Source organism: Stegodyphus dumicola, chromosome 10, assembly GCF_044657685.1.
Source record: "Stegodyphus dumicola isolate Sdum_Otavi_A_Nest chromosome 10, ASM4465768v1".
NCBI classification, from domain to species: Eukaryota; Metazoa; Arthropoda; class Arachnida; order Araneae; family Eresidae; genus Stegodyphus; species Stegodyphus dumicola.
In genome coordinates this window covers 121,853,617-121,879,984 of record NC_140777.1, presented here as the reverse complement: position 1 = coordinate 121,879,984, position 26,368 = coordinate 121,853,617, and the positions used below count along the sequence as shown (strand labels likewise).

General features: G+C 35.1%; 1 protein-coding gene across 3 annotated transcripts in view; it reads left to right on the top strand.

The window, feature by feature from the left end:
• LOC118193939 (epidermal growth factor receptor kinase substrate 8-like) overlaps window positions 1-25,462 on the top strand; it is a 174,746-nt gene extending 149,284 nt beyond the window's left edge. For all 3 annotated transcript variants that reach the window (XM_085825464.1, XM_035365099.2, XM_035365100.2), the window contains exons 18-21: window positions 2,884-3,066; window positions 5,166-5,562; window positions 17,369-17,501; window positions 23,668-25,462. In XM_085825464.1, coding sequence (XP_085681590.1) covers window positions 2,884-3,066; window positions 5,166-5,562; window positions 17,369-17,501; window positions 23,668-23,739 — 785 coding nt within the window. In that variant the 3' untranslated portion in view covers window positions 23,740-25,462. The remainder of the gene's footprint in view (window positions 1-2,883; window positions 3,067-5,165; window positions 5,563-17,368; window positions 17,502-23,667) is intronic.
• Window positions 25,463-26,368: the final 906 nt, after the last annotated feature.

Here is a 26,368-nt window from a genome sequence, read left to right as displayed (position 1 = left end):
GGATGAAATCAGAACCGAGTAAGTAAATGGGTAATAATAAAAAATTCAATTGAAAATCATTATTTTGAATTTGATACTGAATCGGAAGCAGAGAGGGCTCTATCTATTAAACAGCATTCATCCAAAGCTAAATGTAATTTTTGCAAAAATTGCATCTTTGTATATAAATTTATTTATAGTAACGCGTACACCAATGTGTTTTTTGCTTATAAGTTTGTACTCACCCTATCTATAATACAAGTTGAATGCGAAAGTGTTTTTAAGAATTAAAAATTGTAAAAAGGAGTACTATAAAGTAAGCTAATTTGGTGTCATTGCTATTGATGAACACAGAGGATATTTTGACTAGAGCAAAAATTGAAGATATAATGGAGGAACTATTTGCCCAGGCGGTCTGGAATTAAAAAGTATTTAAATGGCTAATTATGAATCAACCGCTGTTTTGTTTACATAATTATTTAGGCACTGTCATTTGTAGTTTGTAGTTTATTTGCATACACTGGTGTGCAAAAATTAAGGACGAGACGGTTTTTTTCAATATAACTTTTTACAAAAGCTTTCCAAATCAACACATTTAATACCGTAAGACCCCCAATACGTAAGGACATGAGTAATGTAAGCAAATCTTACTAAAAGAGAAATCAGAGGGATAAAAAGAAGCTTTATTGAAAAAGTAGCATGGAGCGCAATGCAACTGAAGGCCGAAACATCCCTGTGATGGGTGTCCAGCAAGAAACATCCGGTCTTCAATAGGGGATATGATCTCCCCTGACTGCTAGGCAGGTTTCACAGTGTCTGCCCATGCTGAGAATGAGGGTGTCAATGAGTTGTTGAGGTATTGCTGCCCATTCGTCTTGCAGCGCCAATCGAAGCTCCGGAATCGTTACTGGTGGTAAGGTACGAGCTACCAAGCGTCTGCCTAGAAAATTCCATACATGCTCGATGGGATTGAGATCCGGAGATCGTGATGGCCAATCCATACGTTCAATATCCTCACTCTCTAAGAGCTGTTCGGCAGCTACTGTGCGATGACATGGTACATTGTCGTCCATGAAAAGGAACTGCGGACCCATAGCGCCTTTAAAAAGACGCACATATGGAAGAAGAATCTCGTTACAATAACGGGTCCCGTTGACTGAACCTGCGTCGAATATGTGAAGGTCTGTACGACTACCAAGCATGATGCCTCCCCAAACGAGAACACCGCCACCTCCATACCTGTCCCTTTTAATGATGTTCGAGGGATGATTGCGGCTTCCCCGCTCTCTCCAGATGACTATGCGATGAGAATCGCTACTCAGACTGAATCTCCTCTCATCTGTAAAGAGTACTCGTCCCCATTCATTGTCTCTCCAATTCCGGTGTTCTTGGCACCACAGAGAACGCCTTCTCCGATGGGCAGGCGTTAGAGGTACACACCGTACAGGGCGTCGTGCAAACAGACCACCACCGTGCAGTCTTCTGGCCACGGTAAAACGCGATATCGGTCGTCTAGTCGCCTGTGTCGTGTCTCTAGCGATTTCTCCCGCTGTCTGCCGCCTGTTTCTTCTGGCCTGTAAGGCAATATACCGGTCATCTGCGGGTGTGGTTCCTCGTGGACGACCACTACTAAACCCCCGGATAGCTGTTCCTGTAGTTTGAAATTGTCTTCAAAGTCGTGAAACGATGCTGTGAGCTATTCCGAACTCTGCAGCCACACTTGTCACACTGCGGCCTTCCTCCAATTTCCCAATGATTCGACCTCGGGTAAAAGCATCCAGATGTCGTCTAACAGATTGATTATTCGCCATTTCTCGCTGAGGCAGCAACTCGGTGTGATTTTAACTGCTATACGGCGTGCAATCTCTTTTCCAGAAATACTGATCTTACACCGACAACATGCTTTATATTACTTAATCTCCTGATTGGTCTTTCTGTCCGCTCTGCCTCTTCGTTCAGCTGATATGCTAATTTTTCGACTTCGTCCTTAATTTTTGCACAACAGTGTATATACGTATATACATGAATAAATGTTACTTTTCTGCAAAGGTATATTTTTATTTTATAAAATTATTTTTTTACGATGATGACAATGATAATTTATATGTATAATGACATTTGATATGGTGCCTTTAGGGCCGACATATTTTATCTTGCCAGGGCCGATTTCTTTGGCCAATCTGCCACTCGCAATGCGTCATTGTTTGAAAAGGTTGGGGTCGTTGGAAACTTTCAACTCTAATAAGTTTCTCGCCCTATCCCACTTGTGTTGTCATATGTCCTTTATAATGTTGTTCTTTGAAAATGTTTAACGTCACTAATTTTTATCATATGTTTGTCATTCTAACGCCATTTACAGTTTTTCAATGCGCTGGTCAATTTCCTTAGGGAAAAAGTGAGTGTTGCTTCTAAAAAATTTCGAAATTTTTTCACTAAAACTGCAACTGTAAGAGCTGTATTGTTTTAAATCATGACAATATCTGAAATATTATTTCTATTGGTTGCGCACATAGGCACCTGGCATTCATATATCGAAGAAGTATTTTTTAACTACCCGATATATTATTGAGGTCTTCAAAGAATAATTTCGGCATAATGACGCTAAGAAACCTGAAGTTATTTTCTTTAATTTTAGTGTATAGGAGATCAATTTACTCAATGCAATTGTATTTCGGAACAAATAATTCAAAACAAAGAAGTCCATTCAATATTTCTAAGGCAAAAACGAATATTATGGACTTTTTTGAGCAAATATTCCAATTAATTCCTTTGGTTCGGTTATATAGTACATTATTATAATGACATCTTCTTCTGTTTTAAAAAGAATAAACTGCTTAACTTTATGCTTCGATGTTCTTATAATAGAAATATTAATCTTGTTTTCTTATTTTACCTCTTTTTTAGTGATACCTATAGTGGATAATTCAGACGAATTCGAACTGCCGTTACCTTCACCACCACCAGTTCATAGCATACCATCATCTCCAACATTACGAGATTCTACACCTGATTTTTCTCCCCCACCTGCGTACGTCGATACTTCGCACGAGTTCAAAACTTTTCTGCCTAACAATGCAACTGAAAAAAGTAAAGTATATTTGTTTCCCCACATAAAAATGCATATTTTTAATATTTATGCTCTTGCAAGTAAAACTTCATAACGGGAAATGCGTTTCAAATGCAATAAGCACTATTTGCAAATCAACAATACAATGGAATGGGCTAAATACAGGCTGGCCCCAAAGTCACTAGACCATTTTAAAATGAAATATTTTTAAAATTTAATAATAATATATATTTATTCTTTTATTAAACAGAAAACACAATCAAAAAGAGTGTTTACATTTTTAAACAACCACCATTTTACTTCCCACTGTGTCGCGCTCTTTCTAAGAGGTAAACCTTCTCGGCTTATTTTTGCAATTTCTTCACGGATATTGGCTTTCAATTGATAAATATTTCGAGGATTGTTACGGTACTCATTCTCTTTCAAATACGCCCCATAGAAAGTCCGGAACAGTTGGAAAGAGTGGTGGCTACTTGATTTCAGAACTTCGCTAAATTATCAATTTTCCAAAAATTTCTCTTAAGAGTCTAAAATTTCAAAAAATTTTCTCGACTATTGAATTCTTGAAAACGTGTGTACTGCAAGAACTCTCGCTTTACTTCACGTCATTGGAAAGGCAGGTGTATCATTAGGGAATGGGGCTTAACAGCTTGTTTAAGCTGTTTCGGTGATTCTAAACATGTTCAGAAATATGTTCTTATTAGCTGTCTTACTAAGAAAGGGCAACAGTTAGCCATGCGGCTAAAAGTATTTTATTGTTAGAGCTCGTGGTGGTTGAAACAGGTAAGAAAGCGACAATACATACTCAATTCTTTTAGCTAAAATGCAGCTGTCTTCCTAAGAATTCGTTATATTTTCGTAACTGATTGGCTTACCAGTTTAGATACATGTATACATCTTTTCAATAATGTAACAAACACATTGATGTTTCTCACATGAAAACAGATATACGAATATATAATTGTGTTTTAGTTACTTGTAGCGTGTACTAGTTTCTTGTAACTAATTAACATATACAAACACAATTATAGTACATTGGTACAATGTAATACAATTCACCAAATATTATATATATATAACGATGTGATGCTGTTGTAATTCTATGATATTTATGCATCGCTATTACTGCACTAATGAAGAGATATTAAGTATTTACGGTAGAAATGTAGTTGGAACGAAATTTGTAAAAGTCTATACGCCATTATAACAATGGTATATAGACAATCTTGAAACAATTATAACAATCTTGAAAAACCATGCATATATGATATTGAATAATCTCTTGTTGCTAGTGGTAAGAATGAAAATGATTTCTAAACGATAGCTAAAATTCGGATTACTAAACGATAGCTAATTATTCGGAGAGATGTATAACCACGCTTGTTGGAACATTGTAATTAGCTGCACACATCATAGTGATATTGGGCCCTGCACAAGTTATAGTAGACTTGCAACTTTTTCGAAATCCAGTTATTCCAATTCGAGTTACATTGGAGCAACTCTGGATATGTTCAATTGCATATGAGTTACTGCAGGTATTTTTAGCGCATTTCTGTATGGATGTAATTCCTCTGACATGATAAGGGCATTCGAATAAGTAATGATTGTGGTCGCCAACCGCTCCATATGTTCACCTATCCTGTCCTGAAAGCTGGAAAGATGTAAGTATAATAGCTCACGTATTGACCATGACCTGTAAAAAACTGCTTGAGTTCTAGATATATAGCTGTGCTGCTTTTCACTAAGCAACTAACACTGGAATGTAAGATTTTTCTATAATTATTAAACGGATCAGAAAATTAACCTTAACTAATTGCTAATATATAAATAACAAGCTAACTGTCGATGCATGCTTCTAATGAATAAATAAATTTTGTTTTGAATCGAAAAATCAAATGAAGTGTTGGTATTTTTAATGTAATTAATTATAAATAAATTCAAATGTTATTTTTTAAAAATGAACATTGAATTTCTTTGTACTATGAATGTAATTATAAATAAATTCAAATGTTTTTTTTTTTTTTTTTAATGAACATTGAATTTCTTTGTACTATGAATGGAATGCAAAATTGTGAGTTTTGCATATGCTGTAAAAATTATTATATGCTTTAATTTACAGCCCATCACAATAATCTTGAAAGATCTGATTCCAACTTCTCTAAAGATGTTAAAGATAAAACCATAGCTCCGAAACCGCAGATATTTTCATCACAGCCAAAGTCTCCCAAGGAGCAGATTGAATCATCTCCTGTTGCTAGTACAAGTAATACGCCCACACTGATAGGAATCAAACAGCCAGATAGGTCTTTCAGTCTTGATTCTGCTTCTAATAAAGACAGTGCTCTTGAATCATTCCAAGAAGAATTGAAAGCTTCTTTAGCTCAGAAGAAGGGTATAAGAGTCTGGAAGAAGATCACATGTCCAGAACATCACGTCACTGATTGCTATTACATAAACTTGAATTCCACTGATGCAGAAGTTGCACATTGGATGAAATTGAAAGGTTTCAGTGAGAGGTAATTTTGTATTTAATGCATATAGAAAATTGCACCTGTAAGTTCTGTAATATAATTATTTTAATTTTTTAGTTTCTGCTTGCTTTAAACCCATTTGTCGCCATGGGGGTCATCGGTAACAACCATCTGGTTATTTCAGGAGCGCTGTGGGGCTTATAGGTGACCACCAAAGTAGACTGGTCTTTGAGCTATCGTTCAGCGCTGCTGGTCACTTTGTCTGTGCATTTCACTATATACGGTGCATCAGTACAGCAATGACAAACTTTCAGGAGAGATAGAGTTCACCTAGACGATGGGAAATCACATAGCAATGCATCGTCGGAAACGCTTTCCTGACGCAGTAGTGACGACACAAAACGCAAAAAAGGACCGACACAAACAGTGAGACAAAACATGTTTTATTATGTTTAGTACAGCAGAAACCTACGAATAGGAACAAAAACAAACAACAACTTAAAGAAGGTGTTCGAAATTACGACCTCGGACCGTGATGCAGGCCTCACTTCTCTGGCGCACGGAAGATGCATGACGCACTGTTCCTGCGTCACGTTCCGGGTCGTAATTTCGAACACCATTGATGACGATCGCTGTCCCTTTTTCTTGTTTTTTCTTTGTTTTTGTTGTACTCAGAATAATAAATATGTTTTCTCACCGCGTTCGTGTCCTTTCTTTCTTGACTTATGTGACGTCACTAACGCGCCAGGAAAGCGTTTCCGACCATGCAATTGCTGTGTGATTTCCCATCGTCTAGGTGTACTGTATATCTCCCGAATGTTTGTCACCGCTGTACTGATACACCTTATATAAAGTGACCAACATAGCCCTTCTGCAGACTCCTGCGATTTGTGGAAGAATGTGTGTAAAAATAACTTGTTAATTTGTTAGGTACAAACGTGATTCGATCTTCCCCTAATTGGGAAATAAACTTTTCATCAAACTCCATTTTGGGATGCTAACTTTGTTGTGAAAAGTAGTTTATGCAAGATAAGATAATGTTGTTGAATGAATGTCTACATGTAACTGATAATGGACAAATAATTAGTAGCTGCCAAGAATGCCAGAATTTGGGCACATGGCCAACAAGGTGACGCTTCGGCGCTGCAGCGAAATTATTCCATGAGTGCCATAGGTCCACCAGCGGCCGAACGGTAAATACGCTGAACAGTGGTAAATCGACTTGGGATCGAATCTCTGCGAACGGGCTGGCTGCATAGTTGGTTTTTGTGGTTTTTTCCATGTGTAACTTGGATACGAGCCGGTTTTCCTTGAAACGTCCTCTGCGAGGGCATCTCTTTCTATTGGCAGACAGCCCTCAAGTTGCTTTGTCTTAAATCAATTAACCTAACCTAACATAACCAATAGCACTGCGACAGGCATTGGTGACCGCATGTAAAAAAATCGTTAAACCCTGTTAAAAATGCATCAAAATAATAAAATATCATATTATGTGTATATATCCTCATAGAATAAGCCTGAAAAGTAAAAGCCTTTTTTCAACCAATTTTTATAAAACTAGCCGCTATGCGGCCAGCCTCCGTCTGGCTTCTAAATGTACCAGAAAAATGTCTAAAGGGAACACCAAACATTAAATTTAAAAACTGCATATAATTTTACTCTGCAGAACAACTTTATCAAAAACACAAACAACAACAACAAAAAGAAAAAACAGAAATTTTAATAAATATGTATTATATATATATAAATTACAATGAAATAAGTAATATCTCTTAACACAAGCATTAATTATCCTAATAAATAAATTAACAAACTTCCCGTTGAAAAATCTTAACAATTCAAATGGTATAAAGGAAGTTCAAAACTTTGCTTCCTAAAAAAACGTGCAAAACTTTTTATATGATTAAAATTATATATAATTAAAATATAATATAAAAAACTACAATGAAATAAGCTATAAATCTCATATTTTTAAGAGAAAATATTCAGCAGTCTAGTATCCAAAACATCGAATGAAAAATTGTTGCCAAACCCACATTTCTAAAAGAATGAAGCTATTCAAAAAGATGCGATTTCATCAAAAAAGATTAAATTAAAAAAAAATCTGATTCGAATTAAAAAAAACGCTTCGAAGTGCACTGGCTCTTGTCTAGATGCACTTATGTACCAAATTTCGTAGCCCTGGATTTATTAGCTTACGCACAGCACGAACGAAAGGCACACACAGAATTTTTTTTTATTATATGTAGAAATTCTGTGGCGATCAGTGTGTTAAATTGGGAATTCTCTGTTCGTAATTTTCTTCCTTCATAGAATATAGAAATGTATCAGTTATGAAAGTTCTGAAAAAACTTCATTTGCATTTCCGAATCCTAATTGGGTGATATTTTTGGAATGCTGTTTATATATTTTTGCATGTGTCTACCAGGGATCGAGTAAACAAGATCACTAAACTCTGATAATTCCATACGAGTTCAAATTTCCGCGAACTAGCTGGCTATACGGTTTTGTGCATTTTCCTAAGTATAATATTTCCTATGTGTAGTGTAATGTAACGAGCCTGTTTATTTTAAAAAGCTCTGGATGGAGCCAGATCTTCCCGTAGGAAAACAGCCCTCGTGTGCTTTCCCGAATTAAAATAAAATTGAATATCTCATAGTTCTAAGAAAAGAAATAGACAAAAGTTTTCAGATTTATGTAAAAAAGATACTCTTAGTATTTACATTATTATTGGAGTGCTAAAGCAACAAGAATAAGCATAATATTCATACATTTGGAGGACTAGTTTCGAAGGTTTAAATATGCTTCTTCAGTTGCAGGAGTGTAAATGAAAAGAGAAGTTTGCGTTCGGACACTAAGAGCGAAAGGAAGGAAGTCAAACTACTAGCGCCATCTATTGATAAAAAATGAAAATAGCTATGAAATAATTTTCTTCAAAGGCGGATTGGAGTTGAAATCGTTGACGAGAACTGAAACATTTTTATGATTGTGGAAACCTCTAGAAAATCTAATTCGCCAACGAAAAGTGTCTTTGAATAATTCGTGTTGAAGAATAATGGAAAATTGCGATTTTTGACCAATAGGACCGTATTAGTTTGACCAATGTAAATTAAATCCTGTGTATACCTCAGGAGTTCATATATAGAGTGGACTGTTAAAGTATGGAACTGCGAATTTTACTGATAGAAGAAAAACCGACCCAACAGTTGAATTTATGTAAAATGAATGCAGTTTTGCAGCTAATTCATTAAAAGAAAAGAATAGCAGCAGAATTCATAAAACCTCCAAAAATTCATGAATATTCCCTTATTCTTGTTGCCTTAGCACCTCCAATAGTCGTTATTCGGCGTATTATTTTAATGAATTAGCGTATTATTACATACACATAGGAAGTATTTTAACGAATATTTAATTAATATTTGGTTCTCTGAAAGTTTATTACTTTAATTAAAACTGAAAATTCTGAATGATATTTAAAACATAGTATATCCATTCTAAAAAGAAGAAAAATGGTAATGGGAAAATTTAAAGAAATGATGTCAGGATTTGTCAGTTGCTTTACGCAGCACATGATAGTTAAAAAACTGTTATTTTTCACACCAAATGTAGCATAAATTCATTCAAGGTTGTAGTGTGAAACGGCAGTGCATTAGATATACCTATCTGATAGCTCGTTTACCCACTTAATTGTAATAGCAGCCGCCAGCAGAAGTCTTCGTGACCGAGTTAAAGGTTAAGAGTAAGAAACCAGTACTGCCGTAGAGCATTCTAAGAAAAATCATTTAATGCCTTGCAATCGAAAGGATGCGATACAATTATGGCAGTTGATATTTTTCACCAAACTATGACAAATAAATTTTATGCTAAGTTTTATTTGAATATTGTAAACAAATTATTATGAAATTCCCATGTTTATGCTGAACAGTTATTTTCAAAGTAATTTTATAGATTTTAATTAATTAATTAATTTTTTACATAGCTGTAAGTATTGTTGAGCTAGGATTTGTAAATGAAACCGAAATTTAAGCGGGTTGAATGCAGTTTTACACGTTGAATGAACTGGAAGATTTTAGAAAAAAGAGAATATAATTCCTTATTATGCTGGTTGAAGGAAATGATTTTCCTACGTTTAGAAACAATGATTTAAAAAATATATATATATTAGATTTTCCCCAATGCTTAGACTAAAAGGGTATAAGGCATTTTATATATATATGTAAAAAATATCTCATTTGCGTAATTTTAGCTCACTGCGTTAAAAAAGTAAATTAAAAAAATACAATTAATTAAAATTTATTTAGTTGATAATTATCAATGTATTCTTAGCCGTGTGTAACTAAACTAATTGTAATGTTTCTATTTAAGAACTGTAGCTGAACATTCACTTTATTAGAACAGTAGATATGAAAACATGGAAATTATTTCATTCAGTTTGTGTAAATTTCTCTCTCATAACTGTAATTTGAAACCTACCATTGTCAGTAGCCCAATAGTTTTATTTTTAGTCACGTGCACTCGAGTATATTGTGAAAGTAATTTTCTAAAAACCTTTTCGAATGCCAAAAACTAGCGCCAGTGTATAAAACGATTAATATTTCATACACTTCCTAGGCATTCTATAGAATGACAAATGACTAACCGGCAAAGTATGAAATACAACGCCGATTCGTGTCGAATATCCATATATTTAATGCATTCATACATAATCCATACAGTTAATACATTCATTCCATACATTTTCATTCATTGTTTTGTTCAGTAAGAAAGGCATAAATTTTGTTTTGTGCATTTTCCTTTACAAATTCCGAATAAAAGTTTTTTAATGGCACTCTTTCATTATTTTATCAAAATAACATTTGTATTTTTGAGAAATGCACGTCTTTTAAATAACAGCCTAATCATGACCTTTATTTTATACTTTGCTGAAATAGCATTTGCCATTCTATAGTATGTCTAGGTATTATATAAGGTGTGTTTAAATGAAAAGGTGCGAAACTTCGCAACAAATGAACCGGTTGAAATGTGAATATGCCGCTTTGGTATAACATAATGAGGTATCTAAGGACGCGAATTTAATATCCGGCGTGGTTGTGCGCATGCGCTGGGAACCTGCACAGGAAGCAGGAGAGAGGTAGGCAATTATGTGTTCCGTCCAACTGATGCGGCAGTGTGTGTGAGGACATCATGGTGTTCACATTGCAAAATTCGATGATTGAGAAGCATCGAGGTGTTACCAGATTTCTGACTGTTAAAAGAGTTAAACCGGCCGATATTTATCGTCGGATGTTGGGTGCGTTTGGGGGAGAGTGTGCGCCCGACAAATCAGTGAGAAAGTGGATTGCCAGTTTTCGTGAAGGCTTAGAATGTTTGAGTGATAACTCGAGACCAAGCCAGGCAAACACGGTAATCACGGCCGAACTTATCGACAAGGTGGGCGACCTGGTGAGAAGTGACATCGCAAAGGGAAGCGAATCAACTCGGACGACGAACTGAAGGACACAGTAGAGGACTGTTTCCTGTCAGAGCTACAGGGATTCTGGGAAGAGGGAATCCTTCGGCTCGTGAAACAGCGGGATAGTTGTACTCAGGCCTGTGGTGATTACTTGTGAATAAAGACTTTAATATATCCATAGTGTCGTTTCGTACCTTTTCATTTGAATAACCCTAATATATATTGCTTAGGTAAAATTATATATTAGGGTTGTTATGCTCTATGTGACAACCTTAAACTGAAAATTGCAGAGCACAAATCCAAAGTGTTATTAATACCTAAAAAGGGAGGTTCTCTTTCAAGAAGACCAACCATTAAGATCAACAATCAGAGGATGCAAATATTCAATCAACTAAAATATCTGGGCCTTACGTTCGACCACAAGATGACCTGGATACCACACATCCAGGACATAAAAATTAGAACAGTGACAATAGCGAAGCAAATGCGATTATTTCATGGCCACAAATGGGGCCTCAATCCTCATATTCAGAAGGTCCTCTTCACCACAGTGGTGGAAAAGATAGTCACTTATGCAGCAGCAGTATGGGCTCACCCAATGCAAAGCAGGAAAATTAAACACCTTTCTACCATTCAAAGACCCTTTGCATTGGGTATCACCAGAGCCTACCGCACGACGTCTTCAGACGCGATCAACGTGCTGGCTGGCCTTCTTCCCCTACACATCCGTGTCGAAGAGGAGGCAGCAAGACAAATCGTCCTGCAGCTTAAAAGACCTGTCACCTTTGACGAAGAATATTTTAATCCAGAGGACTATGAAGCTAAATACTGCCATCTGAAAATCCATCCAGCAGCCAAAGGCACCGGAATAAGCATAAAAACGAATCCAACTACGGCCCACCGTCCACAACAGATTACTATCTTCACTGACGGGTCGAAGATAGACGAAAACGTGGGAAGTGCCTATGTGGTCATGCTGCAAGATACAGTCATAGATCAATGGAAGGGTCAACTAAGGCAATTTAATAGCGTTTTCCAGGGAGAAGCAGTGGCAATTGCGCAAGCAATCCGCTACCTGCAATCCCACCACTCCCGCAACGCTACAATAAAGACAGACAGTCTTTCTTCGCTATACGCAATAGGAAACCCTGACCACCCATCCGATATTATTCAGGGAGTACAGGAAGATCTGCGAAAAAATTCCCAACTCCATACAAGACTTGAATGGATCAAAGCGCATGCCAGCCACCACGGTAATGAGTTGGCTGACCATCTAGCCAAAGAAGCTGCCACAGGAGCAACATCTCAACAAATCAACATCCCATGTCCACTGTCTTACCTGAAAAGAACATCGCGCTTAAAGGCAATCGAGAAATGGCAGCAGACATGGGATAACAGCGATACCGGCCGACGGACTTATTACCATGTCAGCTACGTGGACACTACCAAAAATTTTGCAAACATGCAATTGGTAAGATACATTACGGGTCACGGACCATTTCCCGAGTACTTTAACAAACGCGGGATAAGTAACACTAGCCAGTGCGCCTGTGGACAGACTGGCTCTCCGGAGCATTATCTCACCTCCTGTCCCCTTACAGAAGGGCTACACATCAACCTTCCGTCGACCAATCGACAAGCTTTCTGTAAGCTTTTGATAAAACAGAGGCACTTGGTTAGAAAAAGAGGGCTTTTCATGGATAAACTGGCCGACCTTAACACAGACCTGTGCCATACTTAGCCATATACACGAATAGTACTTCAGTGTCTAGCACCAACTACCAACACCACAAAATAACTGTGAATTATCGTAAGGAGTGTCCAACACTCCTAGTAATATAGCAAGAATAAACTATTTAATCAATTTGCATTATGCCAACCAAACGAATTATGTTTATTATCTGTACCGCAATATGTAAATAAGGACCATCTGTACCTGTTTATAAATGTATCTTAAGTACCATCACCATGTAGTTATGTTTTATGTATGTATATGTATAATGCACCCAATGATTCTATACTCAATGTAATTATGCGCCTTGTATTTGTATATATATGTTCTAGTATAAATGTTACTGTATTGATCATTAACTGTATTAATCATTGCTGCATTATTGTATTAATAGTATTTAGCATCATCAAATTAATAGCACCATTTGAACCTTATTACGTACTTTCAAGTCTACGAGACTAAGGTACTATGTGCATTATCTTTCGAGACTAAGGTACTATGTGCATTATCTTTCGAGACTAAGGTACTATGTGCATTAAGATTGTGAGCCCAATGATTACTATGTGCCTAATAATATGTATATATATCCTCGTATATATGATAATGTAACCATGCATCCGAATATAGCATCACACAACATGACACTTTACCGCATAGTGTTAATCTAAAGTCTTAATTCTAAAAAACCCATTGCATTAACTAACTTCTATAGCATTATTATTATATATATTATATATATATTTGTTTATATATTATGTATCGTCTGTATATGTACCATGTATATAATGCTTATAAATCCAATGATTACTGCGTGCCTCATAATTGTGTATACGTGTTTTAGTATGTATATAACTGTATCCATGGCTCCGCGCATATCATCCTGTAGCATGGCACTGTACCACACAGCGTTAAACTAGGATCTTACACTAAAATTAACAGCACCAATGAATTGTTCCAGCATTGTACTAATCTTATGTATTATGTACGTATATGCATAATGCATCTAATAATTATGTATCCTATGTTTAAGTATGCACCTAAATATTTGTATATTTATATATATATAGTATTAACAAGTAGAAATATTACTGTATTCATGCGTCAGTATTTAACACTGTGTAACATGAAGCCGTTTCGCATAGTGTTAAACTAGGTGGTGTATTTAATTATGGCAAAGCACACGAGGGCTATCTGCCTAAGGGGAGGGATGCCTTTCGTGGAGGACTTTCTAAGGGAAACTGGCTCGTATACACGTTATACATGGGGAAAACCACGAAAACGCCCATGCAGCCAGCCCGTTCGCGGGATTCGAACCTCGGACCGAACTACCAGTGTTCAGCGACTTTACCGCTCGGCCGCTGGTGGGCGGTAGTGTTAAACTAGAATTTTTCTATAAAATTAACTGCATTTATTACTTTCCATAGCACTGTATTGTGAACCATCTGTTTATATATGTATATGTATACCATGTACTTAATGTCTGAGAATCTAGTGATTATTATGTGCCTAAAAGTTGTGTGTATATATATTAGTATATATATTAGTTTATCCATCCAATCGCCTACAGTTTATCATGTAACATGTAAAAATAACAGCACCAATTACTTGTCCTAGCATTGTATTAAGAAACTAATATATGAATATGTATATGTATTATGCGCCTATTGTATATGTACCCAATGACAATTATGCACCTTATAATTGCGTATAAATGCATTATTTTTAAAATACTATAAAATTAATTGCATCAATTATCCTCAACGGCACTCTACAATGTACCATCTGCTCATGTAATATAAATGTGCCATGTACCTATTGATTATGAAATCGAATGATATAAGCATTGTAAATAGGTATAGCATTGTAAATAGGAAGCTGTACCCATGCACCCGCATACATTTCTACGTAACGTGACACAGTAAGGCAAAATATCAATGTAGTGTTCCTATTATGAAATTAATAAGCACCTATTACTAGTTATAACATTATTTTATGGATCTAGAGTTTAAGTATATGAAGTAAGTACCAAATGTTTATGTCACCAATGACTGTTGTGTACCAAATATAAGCGTATATACGCTTTTGTCTATATGTAATTGTGCCATGGATACAGTTATACAAACTTTTGGAAAAGATCCGTATCAGTGAGAAATTTGCATTGCAACTTGACGAATCTACTGATATCAGTGGACATGCTCAACTCTTAGCTAATGTGCGTTTTGTTGATGGTGATGCAATTAGAGAAAACTTCTTTTTTTGCAAGGTATTGCCAGAAAAAACAATAGGAGAAGAAATTTTTCGGGTCACATCAGAATACCTTGAACAAGGAGGACTTAAGTGGGAAAACTGCACAAGTGTCTGCACCGATGGAGCTGCAGCCATGGTCGGGCGCACCAAAGGCTTTGTAAGCAGAGTGAAGGAAAGAAATCCAGATGTGATTATTACGCATTGTTTTTTACACCGCGAGGCCCTCGTAGCCAAGACTTTACCAACAGCCTTAGTTCATGTGTTGGATGATGTTGTGCGCATGGTAAACATTGTAAAGTCACGACCCATGAAAAGTCGCATATTTGCAGCTTTGTGTGAGGAGATGGGAGCAAAGCATAAAACCTTGCTGTTTCATACGGAGGTCCGGTGGTTGTCGCGTGGCAAGGTCTTGGTTCGTGTGTATGAGCTGCGGGAGGAACTTAAAGTGTTTCTGACAAATGAGGGGTCAGATTACGCAAAGCAGCTTGCAAGTGATGAGTGGTGTGCAAGGCTGGCATACCTGGCAGATATATTTCATCATCTGAATGAATTGAACACCCGAATGCAAGGCCGAAATGAAAACCTGCTTACAAGTACAGATAAAATAAATGGATTCCGTTCAAAGGTGCAAATCTGGCATCAACACGTGGAAAGTGGCAATCTTGAAATGTTCACACTCACCATGCAATGGCAAGGTGTTCACACTGCTGCACTGTGTGAGATAATAGTTAAGCATTTAAAAACTCTTGAGGAGAAGTTGTCATTTTATTTCTCTTCAGTCTCCACTGAATGCCTTGACTGGGTTAGGGACCCTTATAGCTCAGCATCAGTTGTTGGAAAGGAAATGACTTTACAGGAGCAGGAGAAACTAATTGAACTGAGACAAAATCGTGGTTGCAAGCTAAGATTTGCTGATCTACCTTTGGACAGTTTTTGGTTGGATACTGCCAAGGAGTTCCCCCTTCTGGCAAACAAAGCTATTTTGACATTGCTCCCTTTTTCCACTACATATCTGTGTGAGATTAGCTTTTCAAGCATGATTGCTATGAAAACCAAATACAGAGAGAGACTGAAAACTGTTGACGAAGAGCTACGTGTGTGTCTTTCTTCGATTCCAGCCAGAATATCAGCTTTGTGTTCAGCCAAACAGGCCCAGTTTTCGCACTGAAAGTATTTTATAATTTTTCACTATTCTGTTTACTTAATATTTCATAATAAAGTAATTATAAAATACTTTCTTTGTGCTTATTTGATTCCTATTCAAGAGAATTACTTTATTATAGTCAATATAGGCACAGAGTTAATTTTTTAACATTTTCTAATGGTGGTGTGCCTCGTGATTTTTTTCCCCGCGACAAGTGTGCCTTGGCCAAAAAAGGTTGGGAAACGCTGATCTAGATAAAGGTGGACGTGGCGCTATACCGATTAACCGTATTGGTAGAGGGGTGGTGCCCACGTCCTCCGTCGCATGTCGCCTGTCGCATGTCACATGCCTAGGTAAAATACATAATAGTTCTCATACTTCGCCTAAAAAAGCCAGGCACTGAATAAAATGTCTAGGTATTCAATAGAATGCTGCCGTTTTATACATTGCCGGTAACATATATATTTCATCTTATTCCTAAACAGTATGTGGCTCAAAATCTTTCTTTATTCTTAGATCGCCTATGATTTTTTTGAAAAAAAAAAAGATATCATTATTACTATTGTTTACTGCTTCAAGTCTATAGAGTCACGTTGTATTTGGTAACATAAACTACGAGAATTGTACCTAAGACTTGAGCCACTTATCGCTATGTCCTGGAAATTGCCACAGAGACTGTGAAGGATGTAAAGGACTCTTTTATTTAACTCAGATAAAGGTTAACAGAAGGCAGTACTCGTTCTTATATAACCAGCCAGCATTTATGATTTAAATAAATAAAATAAGAGAATTAAAATAAGCTTAATCGTAATTTAGCCGAAAAGGCTGCAAGGAAAAAATGCGGGTAAGTTGCCTCATTAGACATAATATCGGCGTGTCAACCCTAATGACGAAAATAAACGCAACGCCGCAGATAAATTACTTTCAAGAGAATCAAATATCAAATTTGGCCTTCAGCCGGAACACGCTCTATTTCTACCCAGTAAAACTTTCCTTTAAATACTATCTCTTTCTACCACGCTTGAATATACGCGAGCTAGAAATTAGCATTTTGGCAAGGAAATGGAAAACGAGAAAAACGGCAAAGCTATCTGAAGTGAAATTACTGGCTGGTAAAACTAAATGTATACTCTCCAAGTCTGTGCTTTTGTAAAAATACTCGTATTTAATTTTATGCTTTTATTTACATAATGTAAAATATAAATATAATTTCAGTGTTTATGAAATTTTTCATTTGTTATTACACAAGCAACGACACTTTTTTTTTTTTCATTAGAGCTCAAGAGATGCTGAAGGACATGTCTATTGAGATGCTATTCAAGTTACAAAAAACTCAGCTTGAAAAATATCTCGGTGATGAAGGCTCAAAAGTTCATAGTTATTTATTAATTCAAAAGAACATGTGTGGAGTAAGTTTTTTTGTTTATTTTTAAGAAATCAACTGACACATTATAACAAATATCATAAGTTTAGATTTCTATTTAAGTATATTTTGCTGTATCCCAATAAATGTCATAGTTCGTTTGTAATATATAACTTGTAGCTTGTTTGAATTTTTAGCAGATTGTTTGAACTTGTGTTTTGTAGTAGGTGAGTTTCTTAGCGTATATTAATTAGTATAGTGTAACTCACTTCTGTCAGACTGCGCACTGTGAGACAAAAATTCTTTACTTAGAAAGAGAACTAATATAATGTTTCCATATTTATTTAGTCTCTGCATAGTAAAGACACTCTTTATCAGCTAAGCAATGATTCACGAAGTAAATGAAGAACAATTAGTCAAAAAATTAAAATTATTTCTCTATTAGCCCTTCAATGTTATATATATTTTCTGAACATTGTAAATGAATCTACAAGTCATACACATATTAATTTAATAAGTCCTTAAAAGGGGTATACTGTACTACATAATCTTTTTATAGCACTTAAACCAAAGAAAAATTTAAAAACATATATACACAATTGACTGTGCGCTTGATTTTAGTTAGCGTAGTTAAATTACACTAATAGTAATAGAATATATATAGTTCTACTGAATCCGTTGGAAATTACTTTCGGAAAAGTTTTGAATATAAACAGCTTGAGAAAGAATAATCGTTGCTCTTAATCTAACTTATTATACTCAGCAGAACTGGTGGAATGAATTCGCTATAGTGGATAGCATTTTTAAATTAAAAGGATTTGTTTTCTGAAACAGTACGATAAGGAATGCTTATGATATCTAATAACCGATGTAGGTATATATTGAATGGCAACTTTCAGTTACAGTTTTAAGCAATTATCTATGGCGTTACAGTGTTGCCGCTAGAAGGCTACCGCTAGTATAAAAAATCTGATGTGAACACCGCATGACTTCCTTGTACGGCCACAAGCACACATTAAATTAACACATAAATTATACACATTTTTTTTGCTGCAATTTCGTGCTGCTACTTATTTCCTCAAATTATTCTAACTTGAATTACCGAACTCTCGAGGCGAGTTCAAAATGACATAAAAAATTGCTAATTTTGAAATTAAATATCCTTCTCGACATATGTCGTACAATTTCTTATAATTCTAGAGAAATTTCTTATAATTTTATTTTTCCATAACGAGTATAAAACTTCCTAAATATAAGTACAGAAACCGGGAGACCGCATTTAAAGCTAGATTTCGTTATGTGTCGAAAATAAATTTTTGTTTAAATTTTACGTTAACAAAATAGTTGAATAGTTTGTCATTTTGTGAATAGTTTCGTCATTTAAAACAGAACCAGATGTTATAGCAGTCCCATGTACAAAATTTCAGCATTCTACGAAGAATCATTCTTCAATTATGCGAGATACATACCTACGTACAGACGTCAGGCAAAAAATCTCTCTGTTGAATCAATTTTAAATCAATTTTACAATCCGTTTTGGAAAAAAAGAGTCCTTTATTGTGGGACTTTGTTTGACGTAAAGCAAAAAAAAAAAAAAAAAAAAGTCGTCGCACTTTGAAGTGGTGTAACACCAAGGTGCCTGGGTCAAGGACCCTAACCCTTGTCGAACATGTAGGTTGTTTTGAATGCTGTCATGAGTAACTAACATAAGATATAATATATTTTTTAAAATAAATTATGATCATATGTTTGAGTAATGGGATAATAAGATATTCTAGCAGAAATAAAGTGTGCGCCGAGTTCCGATAAAGACCTGAAAATGCCATCTGGGAGAGCTGAGAAAGGGGAAAAGAGCTGGCTTTAACCTGAGTCCTAGAGATACATATAATACATACAATAGAGATAGTGCGAGTCAACTGATGCATTTAAATCACAGCAGAAGTCATAAAGTACAGTAAAGTAATTCAAATTAAACAATATGAGTACTAAGTACTGTCACAAGCCATTTAAAAATATTTGGGTCATTTACATCATAATCGTACACCCTTATAACAGGGTTGTTGATACTTGCGAGGTTAGCATAAAAATTCCGAGCAAGCCGGCAATAAAAATATTTCAGTTCTTCAATGCCTAATTCATTATGAAATTTTCGATTTCGAACGTACCAAGGCGAGTTGCTGATCTGTCTTAGGACACAATTTTGTGCCTGCTGTAACTTTTTCCTATATGATTTGTATGAATATGCCCAAATCGGGAAGGCGTAACATAGTATGGGACGCAATACAGTTTTATAAATAAGCAACTTGTTATCTATTGAAAGTATACTGTTTCGAGAAATTAAGGGGTGAAGTGTAGCTTTACTAACTCGAAACATTTCAAGGATAGATGTTATGTGTGGGCAACACGAGAGAGTTGCACTGAGGATCACCTCAAGATAAAGGACTTGCTTGGCCCATGGGATATCTTCTCCGTAAAGTTGCATGTTTTTATTGAATTTGTTCTTCTTGGTAAAAAGGATTTCTTGAGTCTTATCTACATTAACTTTGCCCTTCCATTTTGTCAGCCAAGTCTCGAGCATGTTTATGTAGTCTTGTAGTCGTTGTATTGCTGGGCTAATGAATGCACTTTGTGAGAGGATCACAGTGTCGTCCGCATACATTGCAAGTGTTGTGTTCTGTGTGGTAGGAATGTCGTTCACGTAAATATTGATTAAAGTGGGTCCAAGCAGACTCCCCTGGGGAACCCCAGCAAATATTGCTCTACGTGTTGATAGTGTGTTTGAGACGCAAACGACAAAGTGTCTACCGGTTAGGTAGGATTTAACTATGCTTGTGATGTAGTCTGGGAATCCCAGATTGTGTAGTTTGTAAATGAGTGCGTCCAGCCATACACGGCCATTGCTATATCCAGGAACAGACCTGTAACTTTCTTATTCTGCAGCTCTTCGATGATGAGTTCCACAACCCGATATAGTTGGCTGACCGTCGAATGTCTGCTTCGGAACCCAAATTGGTGAGGTATGATTATACTTTGTTCCAAATGTTGGTTGATCCTGTTGAGTAGTACCTCCTCCATAATTTTGCTAAGTGAGGACAATAGGCTTATCGGAAAGTAGGATTCTCGTGAACTTGCCGGCTTCTTGGGCAAAAAAATGTCGTCCAGAGAAATTTGGGAACTGTGAAAAATGGATATTTCTGTTGAAATATGATAGCCGAAATGTTTCGCGATTACAGTATTCCTTTACTTACTCCAAGGAAGGTAAGAGGAAGGTTTAGTTCCTGAGACATTATGGCGCTCAGTTCCAGAACTCCGTCATCAGCTCTTGGACATTAATGCAAACGCGTCCTCGCCCCTATACAAGTTAAAAAAGGCCCACCAACGGCCGAGCGGTAAAGACGCTGAACACTGGTAGTTCGGTCTGAGGTTCGAATCCCGCGAACGGGCTGGCTGCATGGGCGTTTTGGTGGTTTTCTCCATGTGTAACGTGTATACGAGCCAGTTTCCCTTAGAAAGTCCTCCACGAAAGGCATCCCTCCCTTTAGGCAGATAGCCCTCGTGTGCTTTGCCATAATTAAATACACTATGATATCATAGAGATACATATAATACATACAATAGAGATCTTATATGTACATACAATAGACTTCATTTACATATACATACAATAGAGATATGAAATGAAGATATACTATGATATCATAGAGATACATATAACACCACAAGTTAAAAAACTAGAATAAACTTTTATAATAAAGGGAGTAAGAGGCTCGTACCTCTGTCTTTCCGTTAGTCCTATTATGCAGTCCAGTGTATATGTGTTAATAGTGTAGATGTATTGTTTGTGAATATATAAGGAAAAAATTGCAGAAGTTTAGTGCGATGAAACGAGTGTCAGCGAAACCGTAAGATTTGTGAGATTTGCAAGAGCAGCTGTAGTTAAAATGTTTAAAGTCTATACTATTATGGAAAAAACTTTGTCTTAACTTGCAACTTGCAGTCTACACCGACTGTCGAACTTGTAAAAGACAACAGGATGGTAAAAGTGTAACAACTTGCAAATTTGTTTGGTCTACATTCAGCTGATTATCTATAAATAAGCCACTGCAAAAATTTTTTGAAAATTAAGTAATATTATATGCTTCTTTACTAATAATTCGGAAAGGTGTAGTAATAATTCACTTCGAAGTTCTTAACTTTTTCATGTAATCCCTCTAATGTTCCATTAAAGAAAGCTCTTAACATCAGATTAGCACTTTTATTTTTTATCTGGAAACTCCTTTTTAGTAATGTTGGCTACAAACAGCAGGAGCAGAAAATTATGGTGACTTACTTTTTTAGCCCAAAGGAGCGTTAACCCAGAAGGGCTATTAGTCTCAAAACGGGATTTTGCGTTGAATTACTATAAACGTCTGAATCACTTTTCAAATTGTTGTCACCAAATATTATCACCCTATATTATATTTAAAGAAATTAAATAATGAAGAATTTACATGATGCACGTTTTTCGCATTGTAAAAAAACAATGGTACGGAGAGCCATCGAATTTTGAATAACGTAGTCCTCCACCTTAATATGGACACCTGAAAGCCCGAAATTTGAATTTCGAATTTGTTTTATTGTGTATTTCATATCTTATAAAACTCTAGCGAATTTGTGATTAACAAACTCCACGATTCCAAACCGAGCAATGGCAACACTGTATAAAAAAAAAAAAAAAAAAAAAAAAAAAAAAATTATCGCCAGCGCGCGAGGCTGTTTATCGGAAATTCTAAAGATATGGAAACTTGAAAGCCCGAAACTAACGCTGTTTTTAAATATTTTTAGCTCAAATGCTCTCGAAACGTGTATGAGATATGAAATGAAGAATACTATGATATCATAGAGATACATATAATACATACAATAGAGATCTTATATGTACATACAATAGACTTCATTTACATATACATACAATAGAGATATGAAATGAAGATATACTATGATATCATAGAGATACATATAATACATACAATAGAGATAGTGCGAGTCAACTGATGCATTTAAATCACAGCAGAAGTCATAAAGTACAGTAAAGTAATTCAAATTAAACAATATGAGTACTAAGTACTGTCATAAGCCGTTTAAAAATATTTGGGTCATTTACATCATAATCGTACACCCTTATAACAGGGTTGTTGATACTTGCGAGGTTAGCATAAAAATTCCGAGCAAGCCGGCAATAAAAATATTTCAGTTCTTCAATGCCTAATTCATTATGAAATTTTCGATTTCGAACGTACCAAGGCGAGTTGCTGATCTGTCTTAGGACACAATTTTGTGCCTGCTGTAACTTTTTCCTATATGATTTGTATGAATATGCCCAAATCTGGAAGGCGTAACATAGTATGGGACGCAATACAGTTTTATAAATAAGCAACTTGTTATCTATTGAAAGTATACTGTTTCGAGAAATTAAGGGGTGAAGTGTAGCTTTACTAACTCGAAACATTTCAAGGATAGATGTTATGTGTGGGCAACATGAGAGAGTTATGTATAGACGTGTATCTTATACATGACGTGTATCTTATATGTAAATGAAGAAAACGCCCCTTTGGCCCTTTTTTTAAAATTATTCATATGAAATTAAATTTATTACTCTAATTCATCTTTTTTTTTCAACTTAAATAAATAAAAAATATTTGGCAGTTTATTACAATTCTTTAAATATAACAGCTGCGAATTGCAATGAGTTATCATTTTCCCTTAAAAAGTCGTTCCTCGAAGACGTGCTCCTTTTAGACAAATATCCCTTGTGTGCTTTGCCATACACAAATACAAATAATCCAATTCCATGTATTCAGTTTCGTTGCATAAGGAAAGAGAAAAGAGGGTTTTACAATAAAAATAATATACATGATAACCACAGAAAATTTGTTATTGGAATGGGTTTATTATGGATTCAGAAAATCATAGAAGGAATTGTTTTAAATTTTTTCCGTCTAATGCATATAGCAAACTGGACAGATTCAAAATATTCTTGGGAGAGTCTCTCCTAATTTTGTTTATTCATTTATAAATATTTGTAGATTGCTCTTCGATTTTAATATTTCGTATTCTCAATATTATGTGATGTAAATTATGCAATTAATATTTCTGAAATTTTGAATGATTCTTATGATTAAAAAAGGTACCAACTAACTATCTAATTTCATATTTGTCTTTTTACTAAACAGTATAAAACTTGCACTTCCAAAGAACTGTCGTTAATCTTGGCAGAACGAAGAGAGAAAGCCGAAGTCTTCTGAACAATTAATTTAGCTTAACGAGCTGAAAGCCAGAATCTTGTGTTATATAAATTCATTCCAGATGCTAATGTATATGTAAATGATTATAAAAGGTGTTTCCTTTAAGATAGTTCTGAATGTTTTATTCAGAACTTTCTGCAGAAAAAATAAATGTTTTGAGCAAAATAATGAAAAATGAAGAACAAAGACAAATCTTGTATATTTTAAGTAAACAGTGTTGCCATTTTTTATTGTGAATTAAAGTTACCTGTGGTTTTTTTTTTAAACATTTATTTATCACAGATGTATTATTTTTCTGCTTTTTCTTTTTTTAATTGTATTCTACGAAAATATGCTTTATTTTATATATTATATTATATATCTTGTTTTTATCTGAACAGTATTAATATTATAATGTTAGTAGGAAGAAAGTATTAGTATTAGATTAAAACGTTGTTGTTATAGACATTCTAAATTTTATAGTCATCTTGTGTATTTGCGAAGTTTTGGAATAATTTTTTTTTATCAGGGATCATTTGAATGAATGAATTCGAAAGAATACAGTGGTTGAGAATTAAATACAGGAAAACATTTGATCCTTTATTTTTTTTTCTTTATTTTTATTATCAAAACTGGAAGTAAGAAATATTTTGGAATATGCAGAGTTAAAATTTGTACCTGCAACGTGATTTGAATGAAACGAGTTTTGCTAAATTTTTAACCTTCTTTAATTTTTAATATTAACTATTTGCAAGATATAATAATGGGTTACGTAATCATAAACTGATATTTCACTATTGGATTTTCTGGTAATTAATGAAAGAAAGTATTTTAACGTTTAGTTTTCCTTCACTTCCATTTTTATTCCTGAAAATACAAGTTATAAAAATACACAGGCCAGTTTGATAAGTGAAATATGAAATGCATGTTGTGAAATAAGTTTTTATAAATATCAATATTATAACCGCCAATATTTAGTTGTTTATCATAGTTAGAGAAGTCTCATCTGAGAAGTTTTGTATAGAAAATTTAATATTTATACATTGCCTAAAAACAACGTTTTTCTCATAGCCTTCAGATTCAGAGTATTTAGAAATAATGCTTTCGCTCATGCAGTGATTATAATAAACTTAAAACTTGAGAAATCACAAATATGATAATAAATGTGTTCTATTTTTTTTTTTCTTCCTCTAACTGATAAAAATATTACCTTACTTTTCTGATGGCTAGTTCTGAAAAGTATGACATATTTTTTTTCTTATGAAACTTACTAAAATTAATATTTTTATAGGAAAAACAACTCAAATTATTCTTCTTTGCACATTCCATTGAAATTAAATTTACAAGTTAATACAACAAAAAATTCTATTTTTATTGGAGAATTGCCTTTTTAAACATATACTGTTTACCTGCATAGTTTATATTGAGTTATGAATATTTTTTGATCGAAAATCTTTAATTATTTTATATTATTTAATAAAAGTTTAACTTGTATTTACTATGTTATAGATTAAATTTAACATTTCACAGTATTTTTGATTAAATCTGCATTCACTTGAAGTATTGTATTGTATGCGTGTTTTTGCGTAATTATAAGTATTTCTTTTTACAGCGAATTGTAAGACCTAGTCATGAACATATGATTGTACTGTTGTACATATTACGCTTAAGTTAATTATAATTTAAATATATATTTAGAAATGTATACATATATGTAGTTTCAATAAATGTCATTTCAAATTTTTCTGAGTTGGCTGTCTTAATATAATGGTGTTGGTGTATTAATTATGGCAAAGCACACTAGGGCTATCTGCCTAAGGGAAGGGATGCCTTCGTGGAGGACTTTCTAAGGGAAACTGGCTCGTATACACGTTACACATGAGGAAAACCACGAAAACGCCCATGCAGCCAGCCCGTTCGCGGGATTCGAACCTCGGACCGAACTACCAGTGTTCAGCGATTTTACCGCTTGGCCGCTGGTGGGCGTCTTAATATAAACTACATTCATTAAATAAAGAAGGCTTGCAATGTGATTCTTTAGATTTCAGTCTAACATGTGATAGAATTTTTTTTTTTTTTAAATTGCAGTATGAAGTTTGTGTTGTTTTAAATTTCTACGAAGAAAGATTCAGTTTAAAATGTAAACAAAACGACCCCCCCCCCCCAAAAAAAAACTAGTGGTGGATGAATTTTAAGCTTTCTTGAATCTGAATCTTAGAAAGAACTCGAATCTTTCGAACTTCTAGAAAGCCTACCAGCAGGGAAGCAGCAAAATCACCGAATACTGATAATTAAAAAATGAGTTCAATTCCAGGCGAACGGGCTGGCAGCATGGGCATTTTCGTGGTTTCCCCTTTGTGTGACGTGTATAAGAGCCAGTTTCTCTCAGAAAGTCCTCAACGAAAGCATCTTTCTGCATAGGCAAATAGCCCTAACGTGCTTTGTCGTAATCTGAATTAACTAATCGAATTTCTAGACTGGTTACTTGAATGCAGGAAAGCACACGAGGACTATCTGCCTAACGGGAGAGTTGCTTTTCTAGAAGACATTCTAAGACATTGTTCTCAAACTGGCTGCTTCTAAAGCAATTTTATGCGGTCTGGGAAGACATTTCAGTTATGTATTTGTAGCAAATATGGTGTTGCAAGGT